This window comes from Patella vulgata, chromosome 1, assembly GCF_932274485.2.
Source record: "Patella vulgata chromosome 1, xgPatVulg1.2, whole genome shotgun sequence".
Lineage (NCBI taxonomy): Eukaryota > Metazoa > Mollusca > Gastropoda > Patellidae > Patella > Patella vulgata.
This window is the reverse complement of record NC_065879.2, coordinates 7,884,639-7,901,558: the sequence shown is the minus strand read 5'-3', so window position 1 is coordinate 7,901,558 and position 16,920 is coordinate 7,884,639. Positions and strand designations below refer to the sequence as shown.

Below are 16,920 nucleotides of genomic sequence, written 5' to 3'. Positions count from 1 at the left end.
ATAGTGATTTAATATAAATTTAGAACTATAGTGATTTAATATAAATTTAGAACTATAGTGATTTAATATAAATTTAGAACTATAGTGATTTAATATAAATTTAGAACTATAGTGATTTTATTTAATATAAATTTAGAACTATAGTGATTTAATATAAATTTAGAACTATAGTGATTTAATATAAATTTAGAACTATAGTAATTTAATATAAATTTAGAACTATAGTGATTTAATATAAATTTAGAACTATAGTGATTTAATATAAATTTAGAACCATAGTGATTTAATATAAATTTAGAACTATAGTGATTTAATATAAATTTAGAACTAAATTTAGAACTACAGTGATTTTATTTAATATAAATTTAGAACTATAGTGATTTAATATAAATTTAGAGCTATAGTGATTTTATATAATACAAATTTAGAACTTACAACCTAGAACTATCAAAACATTTTTATAAGTCTAGATTTACTTTTGTTTTAGCTAAATATTTTATGAGAAAAGAGACTAACCTTAGCTACTACCACACTGTTTGATCGAATAAAAGCCTGGTCTAACCATGTCTCCAGATGATTCAAAAAATTGACCCGTAATCTGAAAAATACAAGTGTCCATTATTACACGAGTGATTTGTACATATTTAAGCCTAAATCTAAGAATGTTTCTTTAATACTTCAAGATGCCTGAATTTTCAGAAATGAAATGGGGATAAACATATCACTTTTCTGTACCAGGTGTATTTTGCCTAGCTTTCATAAAAAATTTCAACATTATGTGTACACAGATGGACAGTAATTTTCCACCCCATTCAATAACTGGACAGGCGACTGTACGTGCTAACCATTTGGCCATCCAACACCCCCCCCCCCCCCCGTATAACCGGGGAATCGAAACCACGCCAGTTGACTCAATGACAGAACTTATGATACAACGTGCACATGCTAACCATTCGGCCATCCTACATTTTCAGAGAGGTTTCGTGTGACGAATAATAGTAGTAGTATCATTAAAGAAAACCCATCTTTATCTATTTCAAGGGTTCTTCAATGATAAAAATGAAGCGAAAAAAAAACAACCATCGACTTACTGTCTCTTGACATCATTGATGAAAGTTTTAGAAATATCTATACTAGCGATATAATTCTTCTGAGGTTTTTCAGGTGGGGATGGGGGACGACCATCTTCAGATGGAGTTACAGGTTCAGGCTGGACTCCATGTTTCCCGGCTACAGTTAAAACATAAAAAGTTGTTCCTTTTTCTGTTGATAAAACTTCTGATACAGCCATTGGTAGAGGACTCTGATCTTGCCTCTGTAATTAATACAAAACGTTAGTTATAAATTGTTAATTAAGGTTTTAATTAAGTTTAATTTATCAAGTTGTGGGCTCTTTAGCCACGCCTTCTAGGTGGCGCTCTACAATTGTCTTACCCCTCTAGAGGGTAATTTGATTCCTGCAACCCCCATAGGAAGAATGGTTTCATGCCTTGGGACAATGCACTGCAGGCTCAAGCGAGTGCCATCTCTTACATAGCCAGCATACTTTCTTTGCCCACCGCCCCACACCTTTTTTTTATGTTCATTAAATCTTTTTTATCTTTTTAAATATAGTTAGTACCATGTAGTTTAGCCTATTATATATACATGTACCTGCATTAATATACATTTTGAAAAATACATTATTTTTTAGAGGCGTTCTTGAATTGGTTATGGAATGAAATCAAGTCTCATCAAAGCTATAAAGCATTAATTAGTACTATCAGGTATGGAGCCCTAGAATCAGCACTTTACACAGCAAGAATGTGAGACCATAACATATTCAGTTTTGTAAGAAACTTTTTTTTATTGAATAATATACATGTATGTCAAAGCCATAATGCAACTGGGGTAATACTAAAAAGAAATATTTCCTGAATTTCTAATATATCATGTCAGGGGTAGATCAAAGTTCACGATCAAATGAAACCATGAAGGAAATTTTCCCATAATTTGTCAATTTTAGACAAATTTAACCATTAATAGTAGACATATCTTTTCTTAAACATGACTTTAAAGATTAATGGAGACCGCATCCGAATAAATGGAAAGAAAATATTATGTTATTTTAATTACACTGTATCCACTACATCCAGGTATACTTTTTTTACAGGTGTTATTGTCGTAAAAATTTCTATTTATGACAATTCTACATAAAAATATACACCATAAATCAAATCTGTGTAGCATAATGCTGCATAAACTTAACTAAAATTCCTAAACATACAGGGGGGTTGGATGGCCAAATTTTTAGCATGTGCACACTTTATCATAAGGTCTGCCATTGAGTCAAATGGTGTGGTTTCGATTTTCCCGTTGTACGTGACAAGGGGTAGGGTCGCCTGTCCAATCTCGTGGGTTTTCTGAGGGACCTCTGGTTTCCTCCCACTGCTAAAGACACATAAGCACAAGCGAATTATTGAAATAAAATTGAACCATGTGCTTGTCCCGAAATGACCTAGTTTGTGTTGAGGGGACATTAAACCCCATTTCTCCCTCACTCTCTCCTAAACATATATTTGAGTGTCACTTGGCTTAATGACGGACCTTATAATCTAACGCACACACTTTAAACCATTCGGCCAACCACTCCCATGTAACAATAGTAAGTACCGGTAAGATCAGGCCCCGATTTTACAAAGCATTCTCAGACTTAAGTTAAGAATTTACTCAACTTCCAATCTCTGTTTATGAGAAATATCTTTGATCCAGAAACACAAAACTTTGCACATAGTTTCTTATTGATGTATTTAATAAATCAAAACAACAAAAGTTTTATAACGGGTTATATTTTAGTTAAATTAAGGTAAACAATTTTGAGTAAATTCTCAACTTAAGTCTGAGAATGCTTTGTGAAATCGGGACCAGAAACTTGACAGATCATTACCCAGAAATACACCTACAGTAACTCAACAGGGCTAAATCTATTTATTAAGGCCAGCTCAATTTTTGTCAAGGTTGCCGAGATGTAAATGAGGTTAGGGAATGTGATTGTTGGCGAGATTGTAGCTTAGGGTTAGGATAACCATTGGGGCTAGGTCCAGGGTTAAGGTTGAGGTCGGGATTAGTGCTAGCCCTGTTTAAATCTCTTGACCTATGACGAAAAATTGAGCTGGCCTTATCATTTAGCATTCAGCTAAGTGACACACAAAGAAAACAACATGATGAAATATGTCAACAGAACGAGTGTTTAATCCTTATAAATCAAATCAATAGTCGTATTATTCAACACATCGTAATTACCCAGGGATCAATAAACACCGTTGATATTCACCACTGATTGATTTTATATATTCACTTATTGTCATGGCAACAACAACACGGCAATATGTCATAATTTAATATCTACTTTCATTTATAATGGAGAGGAGTAAACATTATAAATTGCTTCTGACATTTCAACTAGTTTGGCTCATAAAGCATTCTTATTAGCATTGGATTAGAAAAGTGAAACTGTGGTTTGTTAAGTACAGTGGTTAAATGATGCTCATGACAAGGATGCATGGTTATTCATAAAGGTGAACTTTAAAAAGGTAAAGTAATTTTTGTCAAGCACTTGTGAGGTCATTTCGCTGCCATATTCTTGCACTATTTTATGTACCTACCGACAATTACTGATAGGTAGACTTATATGGCACAGTATAAAACCTTTCGGGTAAGTGTTGATCTTAAGGGTAATTTTAGGGCAAGTGTTGATCTTTACGGTAAGTGTTGATCTTTATAGTATATGGTGAACTTTATGACAAGTGTTGATCTATATGGCATGTGTGGAACGTTATGGTATATGGTGAACTTTATGGTAAGTATTGATCTTGAAAACTCTATGGCAAGTACGGAACTTTATGGTAAGTGTTGATTTTTATATGGTAAGTGTTAATCTTTATTGTAAGTAGGGACCTTTATCGTAAGTGATGAACTATGATGGTATGTAGAGAACTTTAATTTAAAGTAACAAAGACTAACTCAATATCATCCACAGTCTTCGACATTTAAACACAAATTATTTGTCAATTTAAATCAATATGACCCTATGACATCAGACTTTTGATTAACCAATCAGTGTTGATGTTTCTACTGGGATACCCGCAACCGAACTTTTCATTGGCTAATCCCTCACTTCAACCAGAACGCGGGTTATTTAACAAATCTTCCAGATCATAGTGTGTTGTGAAAGCAAGTAAAATGAAATTTTGAACTATAAAAAAATTAACTGAAATAAGATTAGGGCCCTTATTCACGAAAACTTAAACTAAGATACAATCAAAATTTTAAGAAATACTGCAATTCGATTGGCTGACCAGTAAAATCAATTTGCATATATCCAATTTGCATATTGGTCAGCCAATCGAATTGCAGTATTTCTTAAAATTTCGATTGTATCTTAGTTTAAGTTTTCGTGAATAAGGGCCCTGTGTTTTAATCAGATTGCAAAAGAAAAGTAAGAAGTTAAATCCTGTTTTATTTAATGTCCGCTTCCACAGTTGTGGTATAACGGAAGAATGTTGTGGCGGGTGTAGTGATAGGACACTTAATAAATCATATCCACAGTACACTTGATGAATGTATAGTTTTACCTGTAGGTGGGGCCATAGACTATTGTATCCTATATACAGCACATTAGTAAATCCTAGTCCCTTTCTTATCAAGTTACACCAAGCGGAACAAAAAACCTATCTCATACAATTATATCCAACCATACAATAAAACAGGTTTCGGATCTTAAAATAGCTTCGTGCTTGAACGGCAACTGAGTGGCATTGAGGTGTCTTTGCTGGTTGCTATATATTATAGTTGAGTGAGTGTCACAGAAGACAGAGAGTGTATACTGACAACACTCCAAGCTTTCTTGTCATTTGACCAGTCACAGGATTTAAGAAGTCAAAACTTTAAACAATCTATAGGATATATTTATTCATTGGCAACTGGTAACCTGAATATCAATTTTAGAACAGGTAATATTTAGTTCATTTTTTTTCTTCAATAATACTCAGGTGTTTTATTTATTCATTGGCAATTGTTAACCTGAATATCAGATTACAACAGGTAATAGGTAAAATGACATTGCGTAGAGTTTATTGTCTTGCACATTATCATTTTCGTCTTTTAAAATACTCAGGTGATGTTTAATGGGTTAATGACACTGTGTAGAGTCTATCTTGCATATTATCATTTTTGTTAAGCGGATATCCTAAACATTATGAGGTTATTTATGTGAATTTCTCAACAAGTAAATGACATATTGTGTACAGTTTGTCTTCATGTCATTTTTGTCAAGTGGATACAAAATATAAATGTTACGAGGTTATTTATGTGATATATTATCTAGAGTTAGTCTTGGATTTTATTTGTCAAGTGGATAAAATACAAAACTTATATATTATGGAATTATTTATTTGAATTTCTCAACAAGTAATTGATAGACCATTCTCCCACTGTAAGTCTTGGATATCATTCATGAAACAGTTAGTTGTGGGTATCATTTGTTTGAAGTGGATATTAAAATTAAATCTTATCAGATCATCATCTATGGCTTATTATTCAAGAAGTAGGAGGGTTGGATGGCCGAATGGTTAATACGTGCAGTCTGTATCATACGGTCTGTCATTGAGTCAACTGGCAGAGTTTCGATTCCCCGGTTGTACGTAACAAGGAGTAGGGTCGCCTGTCCAAGTAAATGATCTTAATGTCTAGAGTTACTCTTGGATATATTTTGTCAAGTGGATATCAAACTTAAATATTGAGAAATTATTTGAATGATATACTGTCCTAGTTTTAGTCTTGGATATTGTTTTAGTAAAGAGGAATGAATGAATGAAATAGGGTTTTAGGGTAGGTCAGCTCTAACCGGGCTATATTGCACCAAAATATATGGTGAATAATTTTAGTAAAAAGGACATAGAAGTTAAAAGGTAGTAGTAACATATCAGTATACTTTTTTTAATACATGGATATCTAACACTGTTAAAAAGATAATAGTAACATATTATTATACTATTATAAGAACATAAGAGTAGGCCCTAATGCTGCTGCCTGGGCAAAATTTCCCTCATAGCACACTGTATGGCCTATGCCCATCTCCATTATCCCAGTCGGTGCAGAACAGTAGGACGTTAAACCCCATTTCATTTCATTTCATTTACCTATTAGGTGTGACACAGCAATTCATATCATTGCATAGACAGAAGTGGGTATAGTGTTGAATAAGTACACTCAAAAATATTACCTTTATTTTGAAAAAAATATTTCTTTTCGTCAAAAGGACACAGTCAAATGAGGCAATATTTACACTGGAGTTAAGTTTTTAACAGATGTAATTACCCCAGGCAACGTCTATTCATAAAATCAAAAGAGTTAACGTACATTATTTAGGCTGTAACTAATAATTCTAATAATATTCATACAATTAAATTGATGTTTATCGATATAATCAATTGACATAAATGTGTGATGGTTACATATAAAGCTTATATTCCCTTTTAAATAAGTGATTAATGTTTAAAGTTATATAATATTAACAAATAATATCAATTATTTTATTAAAGACTGTATGATTGATTCGTCTGTGAATACGTTGTGATGTTTAGAAAGTGATCAAAAAGATTGTGACACAATATCAATTATATTTTTTTTATTTCTTTCTTCTCTTTTAATACACACATGAAGTTATAAATGAAAGAAATAGAAGCTCTCATTAGAATTTGATGATCTCCTACAATTCTTTTTTGGAGTCTCCAAATGGTAACTGGTACCAATTTATGAATGTTTATCATCATAAAATGATGTTAGAAAAATAATTGAACACTGAATAACTTGATATCAATCCTGTTGTCTTCTTATAAATTATAACACATGACACAATTATACATGGAATACAAGTTACTTGAAGAGTTTATTTCACCGACCTTTCAACAAGGGTTCTCCCGTCTTTATCAAGCATATAATTGTATCATGTGTTATTCTCATTCAGTTACTAAATGCCACTTACAAAATCAATTTCTTACAAATTATTTTGGAGTGGGAGATGAAAATTGTTTTTTCTTTTGCAGAGTACCGTAAGGGAAGAGGTGTTTATGACAATAGGACACAAGTTCCTTCTCCCCCTGTGTATGCCCATTAAGCCAAAAATACAATATTTAATTTGATGATCACATATTAAACATACATTATGCAAGAGCTAAATCTGCCTATTGCAGGCCTGAAATGTTATCTAAATTATTAATTAGACATTAATTAACCTATCCAGACGATAATCAACTCTCGATGGCATCGCTAGCCTGCGATATTTATTGGATTAGGTTCCGATTTGCTGTTCGACTTCCATTCATAATTTAATTATGAAATATATAATCAAGACTATGTTTTTTTATCGTACTGACTTCAGTAATGATGATCGAGGATAGGCCGAAAATTCAGAATCTCGGTTCAAAATGGACCAATTTGACTGAAATTTTCAGCAAATTCCCTTCACATTATCTAGTTTTTAACAGTTATAGTGAGAACTGTTAGCTCTTTATCTAATCTCCCATAATGTATCTTTAAGTACTGTACGTAATTCACATTTAATTCATGAATTTCTGCCAATCAAATTCACCAACTTTTTGAGTCTAGACAATAAAGTACAGTTAATCATCTGAAAAGAACTTAAACTATTGCTCAGATGACCGATTTCTCGATAGCTCGAGGACTTATATCACCCCTGATTATTTAATATGATAAAAATAAGACTGTAAAGGCGTGTAATACAGTGTATCAACTAATTATTGTTTTACAAGGCATAGATTTTATTTGATAAAACAAATTTCACGGTAGTTTTGGCGGACATTACAAGTTATCAACTAGATATAAAGACATATAATGCCTGAAGACAATTTAACTCTGATAATAAAATATTTATGACATCATATTTACCATCAATGAAGTTATACCTTGAGAAAAAAGCTTCCTAATTCATATCTTAAAAAATAAACTTATACTAATTTCAGTGTAAATAGTGGTAGATTTACAAGCTTACTGATGCTCTTCAAAACTCACAAATATTTTGGGCCATCAAATTTTCGTAAAAATACACAATGGTTTAGTGTTTTTGAAGGCATTTAAGATTGTATATATAATTGCGGACCACAACTACCCTAATAAATAGCCACTGACACAATTGAAGGGATTTTAAATGCCTTGAAGACTACAATATTGTGAAAATTGAACCTCTAAAGGGAATATCTGTTTAAAAAAATGGTTTAATTTTATTCAGTATTACAAATTATGAGTCTTTTAAAATATATTTACCCCGTTCCCTCTATATGTGATATGCAAGCCTGGAAATAAGGCACCTGTCACAGACAATGTCAGGCACAGATTTTGGCTTTGTCAGTCACAAAACCTCTGGTGCCTGTCATTTTGTCCTTGGCACTGATTTGTATTTTTTTTTATTGATATTATTAATACATGTCTGGCACCAAGTTGAAAATGTCAGGTACTATTTCATTAGTGCCTGACGTTTTGTCAGGCACATGTAAAACTGTTATATCCAGGCTTGAGTAATATGCCACTTTTAACAATTCCAAATATAGGTTTTTTTTAATTAACTTGTAATTGTTGTTTATTACAAATTTAACCTCCAATACATGATATTAAAGTTATCTGCATATCAAGGAGTTATAAAAATAATGGTAAAACCTAAAAAAGTTCTTGCATATTAAAACATCACTTCAACATTCGATCGTGAACAAAAATCTGCACATATTGATTGGCTACATATAAAATTAGTAAACCTACATTGTCAGTTGAAAGAATTAGTGTAATTAAAAGAGAAACAGCTCAATCAAGACTATTATTATAACATCACTAAAGATCGTTAAGTTTACTCCATTACTGTCAATCTATCTAACTAACCAAGCTGATAATACCCTAATTGACGGACTGAATTAACACTAATCCCTTCTAATCCCTATCACAACAACTCCCACCTAGCTCCTAAACTCCACACAAAAACTGACGCGATTATAACAGATTAGCTCCCTAATGCTCCTCTGAAGTTCCTGAAACAAACAAGAGGCTTGTGATCACAAACTGGACTGGGATTAGCTAATCCATTTATTTAAATAAGCCAGTGAGAAAAAAAATATCCTTCTGTGGCTTCTAGAAGAGATACTTCTATAGTTTGTAGGTTTTGGTTCAGTTATTGGTGGGAGTGGACGTAAAACCACAGAAACGAACAAACAACGGTTCAGTTCAGTTTACAGGATTATGTGGACAGTTAAGGATGGGAAAGTTTCAATGGAATATAGATCAGATTTGAGTGTCAGAAAAGGTAGATTATAAACTTTTAAAGTTGAAATTTACTTGAAATGATAATTATTGTCACCAGGCCCCAAGTTCACAAAGCATTCTCAGACTGAAGTTAAGGATTTACTCAACTTTCAATCACTGTTTATGAGAAATATCTTTGATCCAGAAACACAAAACTTTGCACATAGTTTCTTAATGTTATATTTAATACCGTACATTAAAATAACAAAAGTTTTATAAAGGTCTATATTTTAGTTAAAATAGGGCGAACCAATTTTGAGTAAATTCTTTAAGTCTGAGGATGTCTTGTGAACTCGGGGCCTGGTCTGAAAATAAAAATATTAGATGTATCTGATAAACTGTCAGGCGTGAAATAACAAATTAACTACTTCCTGGTATTTTGAACTTTTTGTGGGACATACAAAATGAAATGGCACCTGAGATATTGTGCCTGAAAGCTGAATTTGTTCCAAACATGTGTCATATTTCCAGGTTTGCTTGTAACCCAAGCTCTTGTTATCGTTTGTGTTTGTACCCCATTAAACGAACAATCTAGAGCTATAAATGCTTTTGACAAGAGTAACCATTTTTCAAATTAATTTTTTCCTCGAAAAAAAAAAGGAAACAACATTTTAATATAGATGTTCCTAAAGATAAAAATTGAAACTAGGTATAAGTAGAAACACACAGGACACAATTGTATTAAGTCGGACGAACTGCGAAGTCACATAGTTTAAGAGATCAGAAGATTATCAGGGTTCAGATATTTGAACGAGATTACAACATAACACCGAGTTTTTATCTTATGAAGCCAGACTGAACTTGTTTTATATGGTTGAATGGATATATGTTGGGATTTTTAGGATGGTTGACTAACTTATAGTAATATTTGTACATGGTTGACTTACTTTCAGAATTAGTCTATGGAGCATATTGAGCAAGATTCAGGGCCCTGTTTCTCGAAATCTTAATTAAAGATAAAATCCAAATTTTAGTAGATATACTTCAATTTTGATTAGCTAAGCACTAAAATCAATCTAATATTATCCAATCCAATTACTAAAATTTGGATTTAATCTTAGTTAAAATTTCGTGAAACAAGACCCCAGATATATACAATAGGTAACAGAACCAACAGTTGGGGGTATCTTTTTATTGATAAAAAATTTCAGTGAATAATTAGGTAGAATTACATTCAGGTGGTTCAGGTATCAGTGACAATTTGTTCGTACATTACATATGAGGGATTAGTTTGAAAGATATTGAGGTATATTTCATACAGGAAGCATGGCATACTTGTTAATCCATACTAACTGTACTCCAATTGATTATTCAAGCTTCGTAAGAAAACAAAATGAAAACATCAACATAAGATAATCTTGAGGCTTTGATTCAATACCAAACATTATTAAAAGGTCTTTTGGAATAAAAATACTTGGGTCCTTTTCGAATAACTGCCTGAATTATCATACAAAACATTACTTTGGTCTTTTAGAAAAAAAACTGTATACATGTGCTGGATCTTACAAACACTACTTTGGTCTTTTAGAATAAAACTATCTGTATATTATTATACAATACATTAGGTCCTTTTGAATATTCCTTCCTCTATTTACGGTTGGATTACACTGGGTATATCAATATGGTCTAAACAGCAATAGGATTCACATTCCTGTTCGTGTTTAACAATAGCTATCTAATAACTCAATTTGAATCATATATAGAAGAAGTGTGTTTTGTTCAAATTACAATACATTTGTAAGTGAATAAACTTGATATGAATTTAAGGCAGACCCACATATACTGGCACAGAGTTGACTTTCCGTAATCCTTTTTTGGGGAAAGTACAAAGCAATACAGTTCACCCCACAATATCAAATTAATTCTAAGTTTACATTTATATGTAATAAACAAGTACTCAGATGAGTTAAAAGGCATCTGAAATTGTCCTTTATGCCCATGAATACAATGCAAATTTCACCATATCCTTGCACAAAGTTCAGTTACTGTATACCTATTCATGGAGAACTTACAAAGAATTGTAACATGCTTAATGGTGAATCTTGCGTATTGATTGGTCAATTAGCCACTGTCGATTGGACAATAACACCCCTCTGTTTTAGTAATTTCTTTTAAAATCCTAAAACAGCATGTTATACAATGTCGATAAACACTCCTTGTTTTGCATTTAGAGGGGTGTTATTGTGCAATACACCTGTTCTGTTTATTTACCCCTGTACTCATAAATTCAATTTGAGTTTCACCTATTCTCTTTAATTTTCAACTTAAAAAATTACCGAGATCCAAAATTGCAAATATGTAATGATTTGATACTGAACCAGTCAAGATCGACTTGATATTATTTGTTTGTATTCAACTGATTTCCAGACAGTTAAATTTTAAACTATACAGTTGAGTGATGCTGCGTGTTATTATTTATGACACTTTGTAATTAAAGGTAAATCATAGGTAAATACAAAGGTATTTTAACCATGTGGAAGAACATAGTGTTACTGAGTTTGTAATAAATATCATCTTAGTAATTTTACACACTTGGTTAAGAAATTTAAGGGAGTAACCAGTGCCATTGTGTTCTCTAGTTAGTGTCATGGATATGGATCAGTTGGTTTTGTGAAGCTGCCGACATCTGAATTTTTCCTCATTCTTATTAGATATTTAACGGTTTTATTTTTGAACAAGCAAATTGTGAAATTTTCCTCATTCTTAGCTAATTCCAGGCCGTTCATGCAAGTTTTATATCTCCCTAGTTATATATGTTTTTATTGGTTTCCGACTCATTGGTTGAATTGAATGGGAAACAATTTGTTTTGATCTTATTTCTAGAAAGGATTACAGACATTGTGAATAACATAAAAATGCTAACTACAAGTACAAGAAGAAATATTTAAAAAAAAACTATTCATGGCTTAAATTTTATATTTAACCTTTCTAAAATCTGTTATGATTACAGACATTGCGAATAATAGAACAATACTAGCTACAACAAGTAGAAATATTAAAAAAAATATTCATGGCTTAAAATTGTTATATTATTAACCTTTCTAAAATCTGTTATGCTTACAAAACAGAAGTATATACATAATATTTCAGTTTTGTATATTTCAGAGATAGAAATGGGGTTTAATGTCCACTCGACACAAACTAGGTCATTTCGGGACTAACATATGGTTCAATTTTATTTCCATAATTCGCCTGCGCATAGGAGTCTTTAGCAGTGGGAGGAAACCAGAGGACCCGGAGAAAACCCATGAGGTTTGACAGACGACCCTACTCCTTGTCACGTACAACCAGGGAATCGAAACCATGCCAGTTGACTCAATGACAGACCATATGATACAATGTTCACACTCTAACCATTCGGCCATCCCCCATGTTGTATATTTCAGTGTTTACTGATATTCAATAAGCGTCTTACTTAAGCCTGCAAAGTCTACATAAAAACGAGAGAGTAATCTAGGACGGCTACCTAAGACTATCGTGTATCTTTATTTATTTAAAAAATATGTTTATTTTTTATGACATGACATGATTGAGGGATATTTACCATATGTACACAACAAAGAGTTATCAAATACATACATCTATACACATAATAATCTGTATGTATACAAAAAAAAGTGTGTGTAACACATAAAGACAGTACCGTAGTTGGGTAGGAGGTTACAACATATCTAAACTTGAAATAGAATCAAGGTATAAAGATGCATCTGCATAATATTTACAGGATATGGGATATATCGATCACTTAATGGTTATTTTGATTTCTTCTTTATATGCAGAATTGATAAAATTTTAATAAAAACATCATGTTTTGCTCAAATTTGATTAAAAACGGTTTTGTTTTGCTCAAATTTGATTAAAAACGGTTTGTTTTGCTCAAATTTTAATAAAAACATCATGTTTTGCTCAAATTTGATTAAAAACGGTTTTGTTTTGCTCAAATTTGATTAAAAACGGTTTGCTTTGCTCAAATTTGATCAAAAACGTTTTTTTTTTCTATAATTTGATCACAAACATTAATTTTTTGCTAAAGTGTACTTTTATTTATTTTTCAGAATTACTGGTTGTTAAATTTGATCACAAACATTAATTTTCTGCTAAAAATTAAAATATTTTCTTTTACTTATTTTTCAGATACTGTATACAACAATGATGATACTTCCCTGTGAATAATAAATTTAGCAGAAGTCTTCACAATCAACATGTCTGCTATTGATAGTATAAATATTTCTCTCGAACATGATATAGATGAACAATATCAATACCAACCAGGGGAAATAGTTCGTGGATATATCTGTGTGATGTTACGTCGTCCAACACTTATTCGTTCCGTATACCTCAGTATTTATGGTGAGGGAAATGTAAGCTTTGAAGATGACAGAACCGGCGATGTCCATCAGGCCCAGGAAACTTATATTGACTCGTCGTCCATGATTGTTGAGGCCAACAGTGGTCGTCCCTTAAGTCTTCCATCAGGAAGTAAGAATTTCCCGTTCGAGTATCAACTGCCGGAAAATCTTCCCTCATCTTTTATAGGAAAATATGGAAGTGTTACGTATATTCTTAAAGGAACTGTTCAAGGCATCAAATCAAACGACACAGGAATAACTAGTGAACCATTTCTGGTTTTACAGAAAAGACCGTTACCTGCATCGATAGAATCACCAATTTTGTTAAAAGGATCGAAACGGGTGTTGAAGGGATGTTCATTAGGCAAAATATCTGTCGAAGCCGGCGCAGACAAACATGGAGGAATTCCTGGTGAGGATATTTTTATACATGCTGAAGTAAAAAATCGCAGTGCAAGACGCATTAATTTGATCCAGGCTGCCATTGTTATGAATAGCAGATATCACGCCGACAAGAAAACTGTAACTTTCAGTCAAATCGTCAATCGTAAGAAAGATGAAACAAATATGGGAGAAAATGAGGGTCGACGCTGGCTGCATTCACGTCTGACAGTACCGCCGTATATTCCAGAAACTCGTCTAGAGCATTGTGACATCATTGAGATATCGTATACTTTTCAGTTCCGTGTGGAGATATCTGGAGGCGCTGAAATTTGTTTGGAAAGTCCTCTCTTGATTGGCGCTCATCCAGACGGCCTTGAACTTCCAGATAAACAGACGATGAATAAGATGGTTAATAGTCAATGGACTGTACGCGATAAGGGACTAGGATTAGATTCCGAGCAAATCGCCATTGATGAAGATCGTGACATCAATAACTGGCACGGGGGAGTGATTCCTGAATTACGAAGCGACTCAGCAATATCAAATCCATTATTCAGACAAGGTTCCTTTTTGAACAATAACGGAAAATATCCAGAGGAAATGAAAATCAGAAAACGATCTCGACAGCAGAGCGATCGGGTTGAAATAATGGAAAGTACAAAACTATGAGAATAGTTTATTTTAATTCCAAAATCAAAATGACCGGAACTGAAATGGACAAATGGTATTAAAGTGTGTTTTTGAAATTGATTAAATTGTGAAGATATTCCGAGAGGATAAGTGATTCAATATATTTTATAGGAATAAAATATGGAGTATGAACACTTCCAAACATTCACTGTATTTTCCCTTCATTTACTACTCCCACTACTGTTAGAGTTTTTGATTTTGTGGCATTGCTTAAACCATCCGATATGTGGCATTGCTTACACCATCTAAATATGTGACATTGCTTACACCATCCAATTATGTGGCATTGCTTACACCATCTAAATATATGACATTGCTTACACCATCTAAATACATGACATTGCTTACACCATCTAATTATGTGGCATTGCTTACACCATCCGATTATGTGACATTGCTTACACCATCCGATTATGTGGCATTGATTACACCATCTAATTATGTGGCATTGCTTACACCATCTGATTTATAAAATAAACCTGTATTATCATGATCAGAATTTGTGATGAATTTCAACATAACACAACCAAGTGGTTTGTGTGGATTCCATTCTTGTGAAGGTTATACAGGATTGAATTATCAACATTCATATTTATTTAGTGACACTCCATGGATTTTTTGATATATGTTCGTGTTTTATGTTCTGGTAACCATATAAATGGATTAGCAATATTAATAATTCACTCATGGAGATTTTACTGGGACATAGTAGCCATATAATGGATTAGCAATATTAATAATTCACTCATGGAGTTTTAACTGGGAAGAACTTGGATAAAGCTTAATGAAATATTGGAAGTTTTAGTAAATATTAAATTATTTTGCATGTAAAAAATGAATTATGGTCCAATCAGTGCCAAGACATGAGAGTCAAACATGATCACATTTTATTGTATATTAATTATTTTCATTTTTACATTAAATTTATCACAGTTTTTCGTTTAGCACAAATAATTGCAACACTTAAAGATACATGGGGGATTTTTATAGAGAGTTGGCCATTCTTGCTATAACAGTTCAAAAGTAGATGATGAAAGATGATGAAAGATGAAAGAAGAATATATTGAAAATTTCAGTCAAATTACTTTATTCTGAACATAGTTATCATCGTTGTTATATTTGACTAAAATGGTAGTGAAATGTGCCTTAACCTTGGTCGATTGTTTGATTGACAGGCGTTAACTCCACCTACATATCTCGATTATCAAGTAAAGTTTTCAATGGCATGCGGAAACGCTCTACCATTTAGCCTCGATCTAACTGATGTATTCTCATCAGGGTGCGCCATATTTGATTTAATCAATAAGTGAAATCCTATTTAAATCTGAGCTGTAGCCGAGCCATCCGTGGGTCTACAGAGTTGATTTTGGGCTTGTTTAAATAAAGATCTAATTTATAATTTCTATAACATCTGAAGCCTAAATAGACAGATTTAGCTCTTGCATAATGTATGTTTAAAAATACATTATGCAAGAGCTAAATCTGCCTATTGCAGGTCTTTCGTTAGGTCTGAAATGTTTTCTAAATTATTAATTAGACATTAATTAACTTATCCAGGCCATAATCAACTTTCGATGGCATCGGATTTCTCCGATATTAAATAGATTAGAACAGTTCAGCCTTATTTTGATTTAAGCTAAAAATGGAGGAGCAAGAGTTAGCTACGAACAACCAGTATGGTGGTTGAAATTATTGCACACGTCTTGCTAAACCTTCAAAGGCTAATATCTTCGCTCGTTTTACATTATCTATTTTCGAACTATTACAGAAAGAATGGTCAGCTCTTTATTTAAATCTTACAAAATGTATCTTTAAACTTTTCCAACCCTTTAAAAAATTTATTGTTCAAATGTATGCATGAATTGATAATGACAAGAATGACAAGTCATTTCAATAGCACTTTCAACTTTCCTTTCTTTATTGGAGCAATCTAACTTGTTTAAAATTTTATAGTTCATTGTACGAATAACTTGATAATCACTCCAAAATCATTTATATCTAGCTTCAGCAAGTGTATACAAATGTTTATCCAGGCAAATTGGGAACTTATTACTAACTCAAGTTTATTCTACATGTTGCCAAACTTTTGGTAGTTGCACAGAAGTTGGAAATGTTTTTTAGTGTTAACAGTATATTCTTTGAAGTTGGGAAT

The 16,920-nt window shown here is 32.5% G+C and overlaps 2 protein-coding genes across 7 annotated transcripts in view; one reads left to right on the top strand and one right to left on the bottom strand.

The window, feature by feature from the left end:
• Positions 1-16,920, bottom strand: part of LOC126808457 (coiled-coil domain-containing protein 180) — a 73,394-nt gene that overhangs the window by 24,471 nt on the left and 32,003 nt on the right. Inside the window, exons 1-3 of one of the 2 annotated variants that reach the window (XM_050533168.2) lie at positions 4,614-4,778; positions 1,092-1,315; positions 517-598 (exon numbers count right to left, since the gene is read on the bottom strand). In XM_050533168.2, coding sequence (XP_050389125.1) covers positions 517-598; positions 1,092-1,291 — 282 coding nt within the window. In that variant the 5' untranslated portion in view covers positions 1,292-1,315; positions 4,614-4,778. Of the gene's footprint in view, positions 1-516; positions 599-1,091; positions 1,316-4,613; positions 4,779-16,920 lie in introns of those variants that run through there. The other variant, XM_050533169.2, reaches the window with a different exon arrangement.
• LOC126815314 (arrestin domain-containing protein 4) lies at positions 3,251-15,703 on the top strand. Of its 5 annotated transcripts, none has more exons than XM_050540895.2 (2): positions 3,251-3,572; positions 13,480-15,703. In XM_050540895.2, exon 2 carries the CDS (start codon positions 13,548-13,550, stop codon positions 14,745-14,747), a length of 1,200 nt encoding a protein of 399 aa, XP_050396852.1. In that variant the 5' UTR covers positions 3,251-3,572; positions 13,480-13,547; the 3' UTR covers positions 14,748-15,703. The 5 variants fall into 5 exon arrangements, with proteins under 5 accessions (XP_050396852.1, XP_050396844.1, XP_050396870.1 ...); XM_050540887.2 differs by lacking the exon at positions 3,251-3,572 and adding an exon at positions 4,772-4,991; XM_050540913.2 differs by lacking the exon at positions 3,251-3,572 and adding an exon at positions 5,381-5,473.

Coding starts and splice junctions, on each gene's coding strand:
- LOC126815314 (XM_050540895.2), top strand. CDS start 13,548: ATGTCTGCTATTGATAGTATAAATATTTCTCTCGAACATGATATAGAT.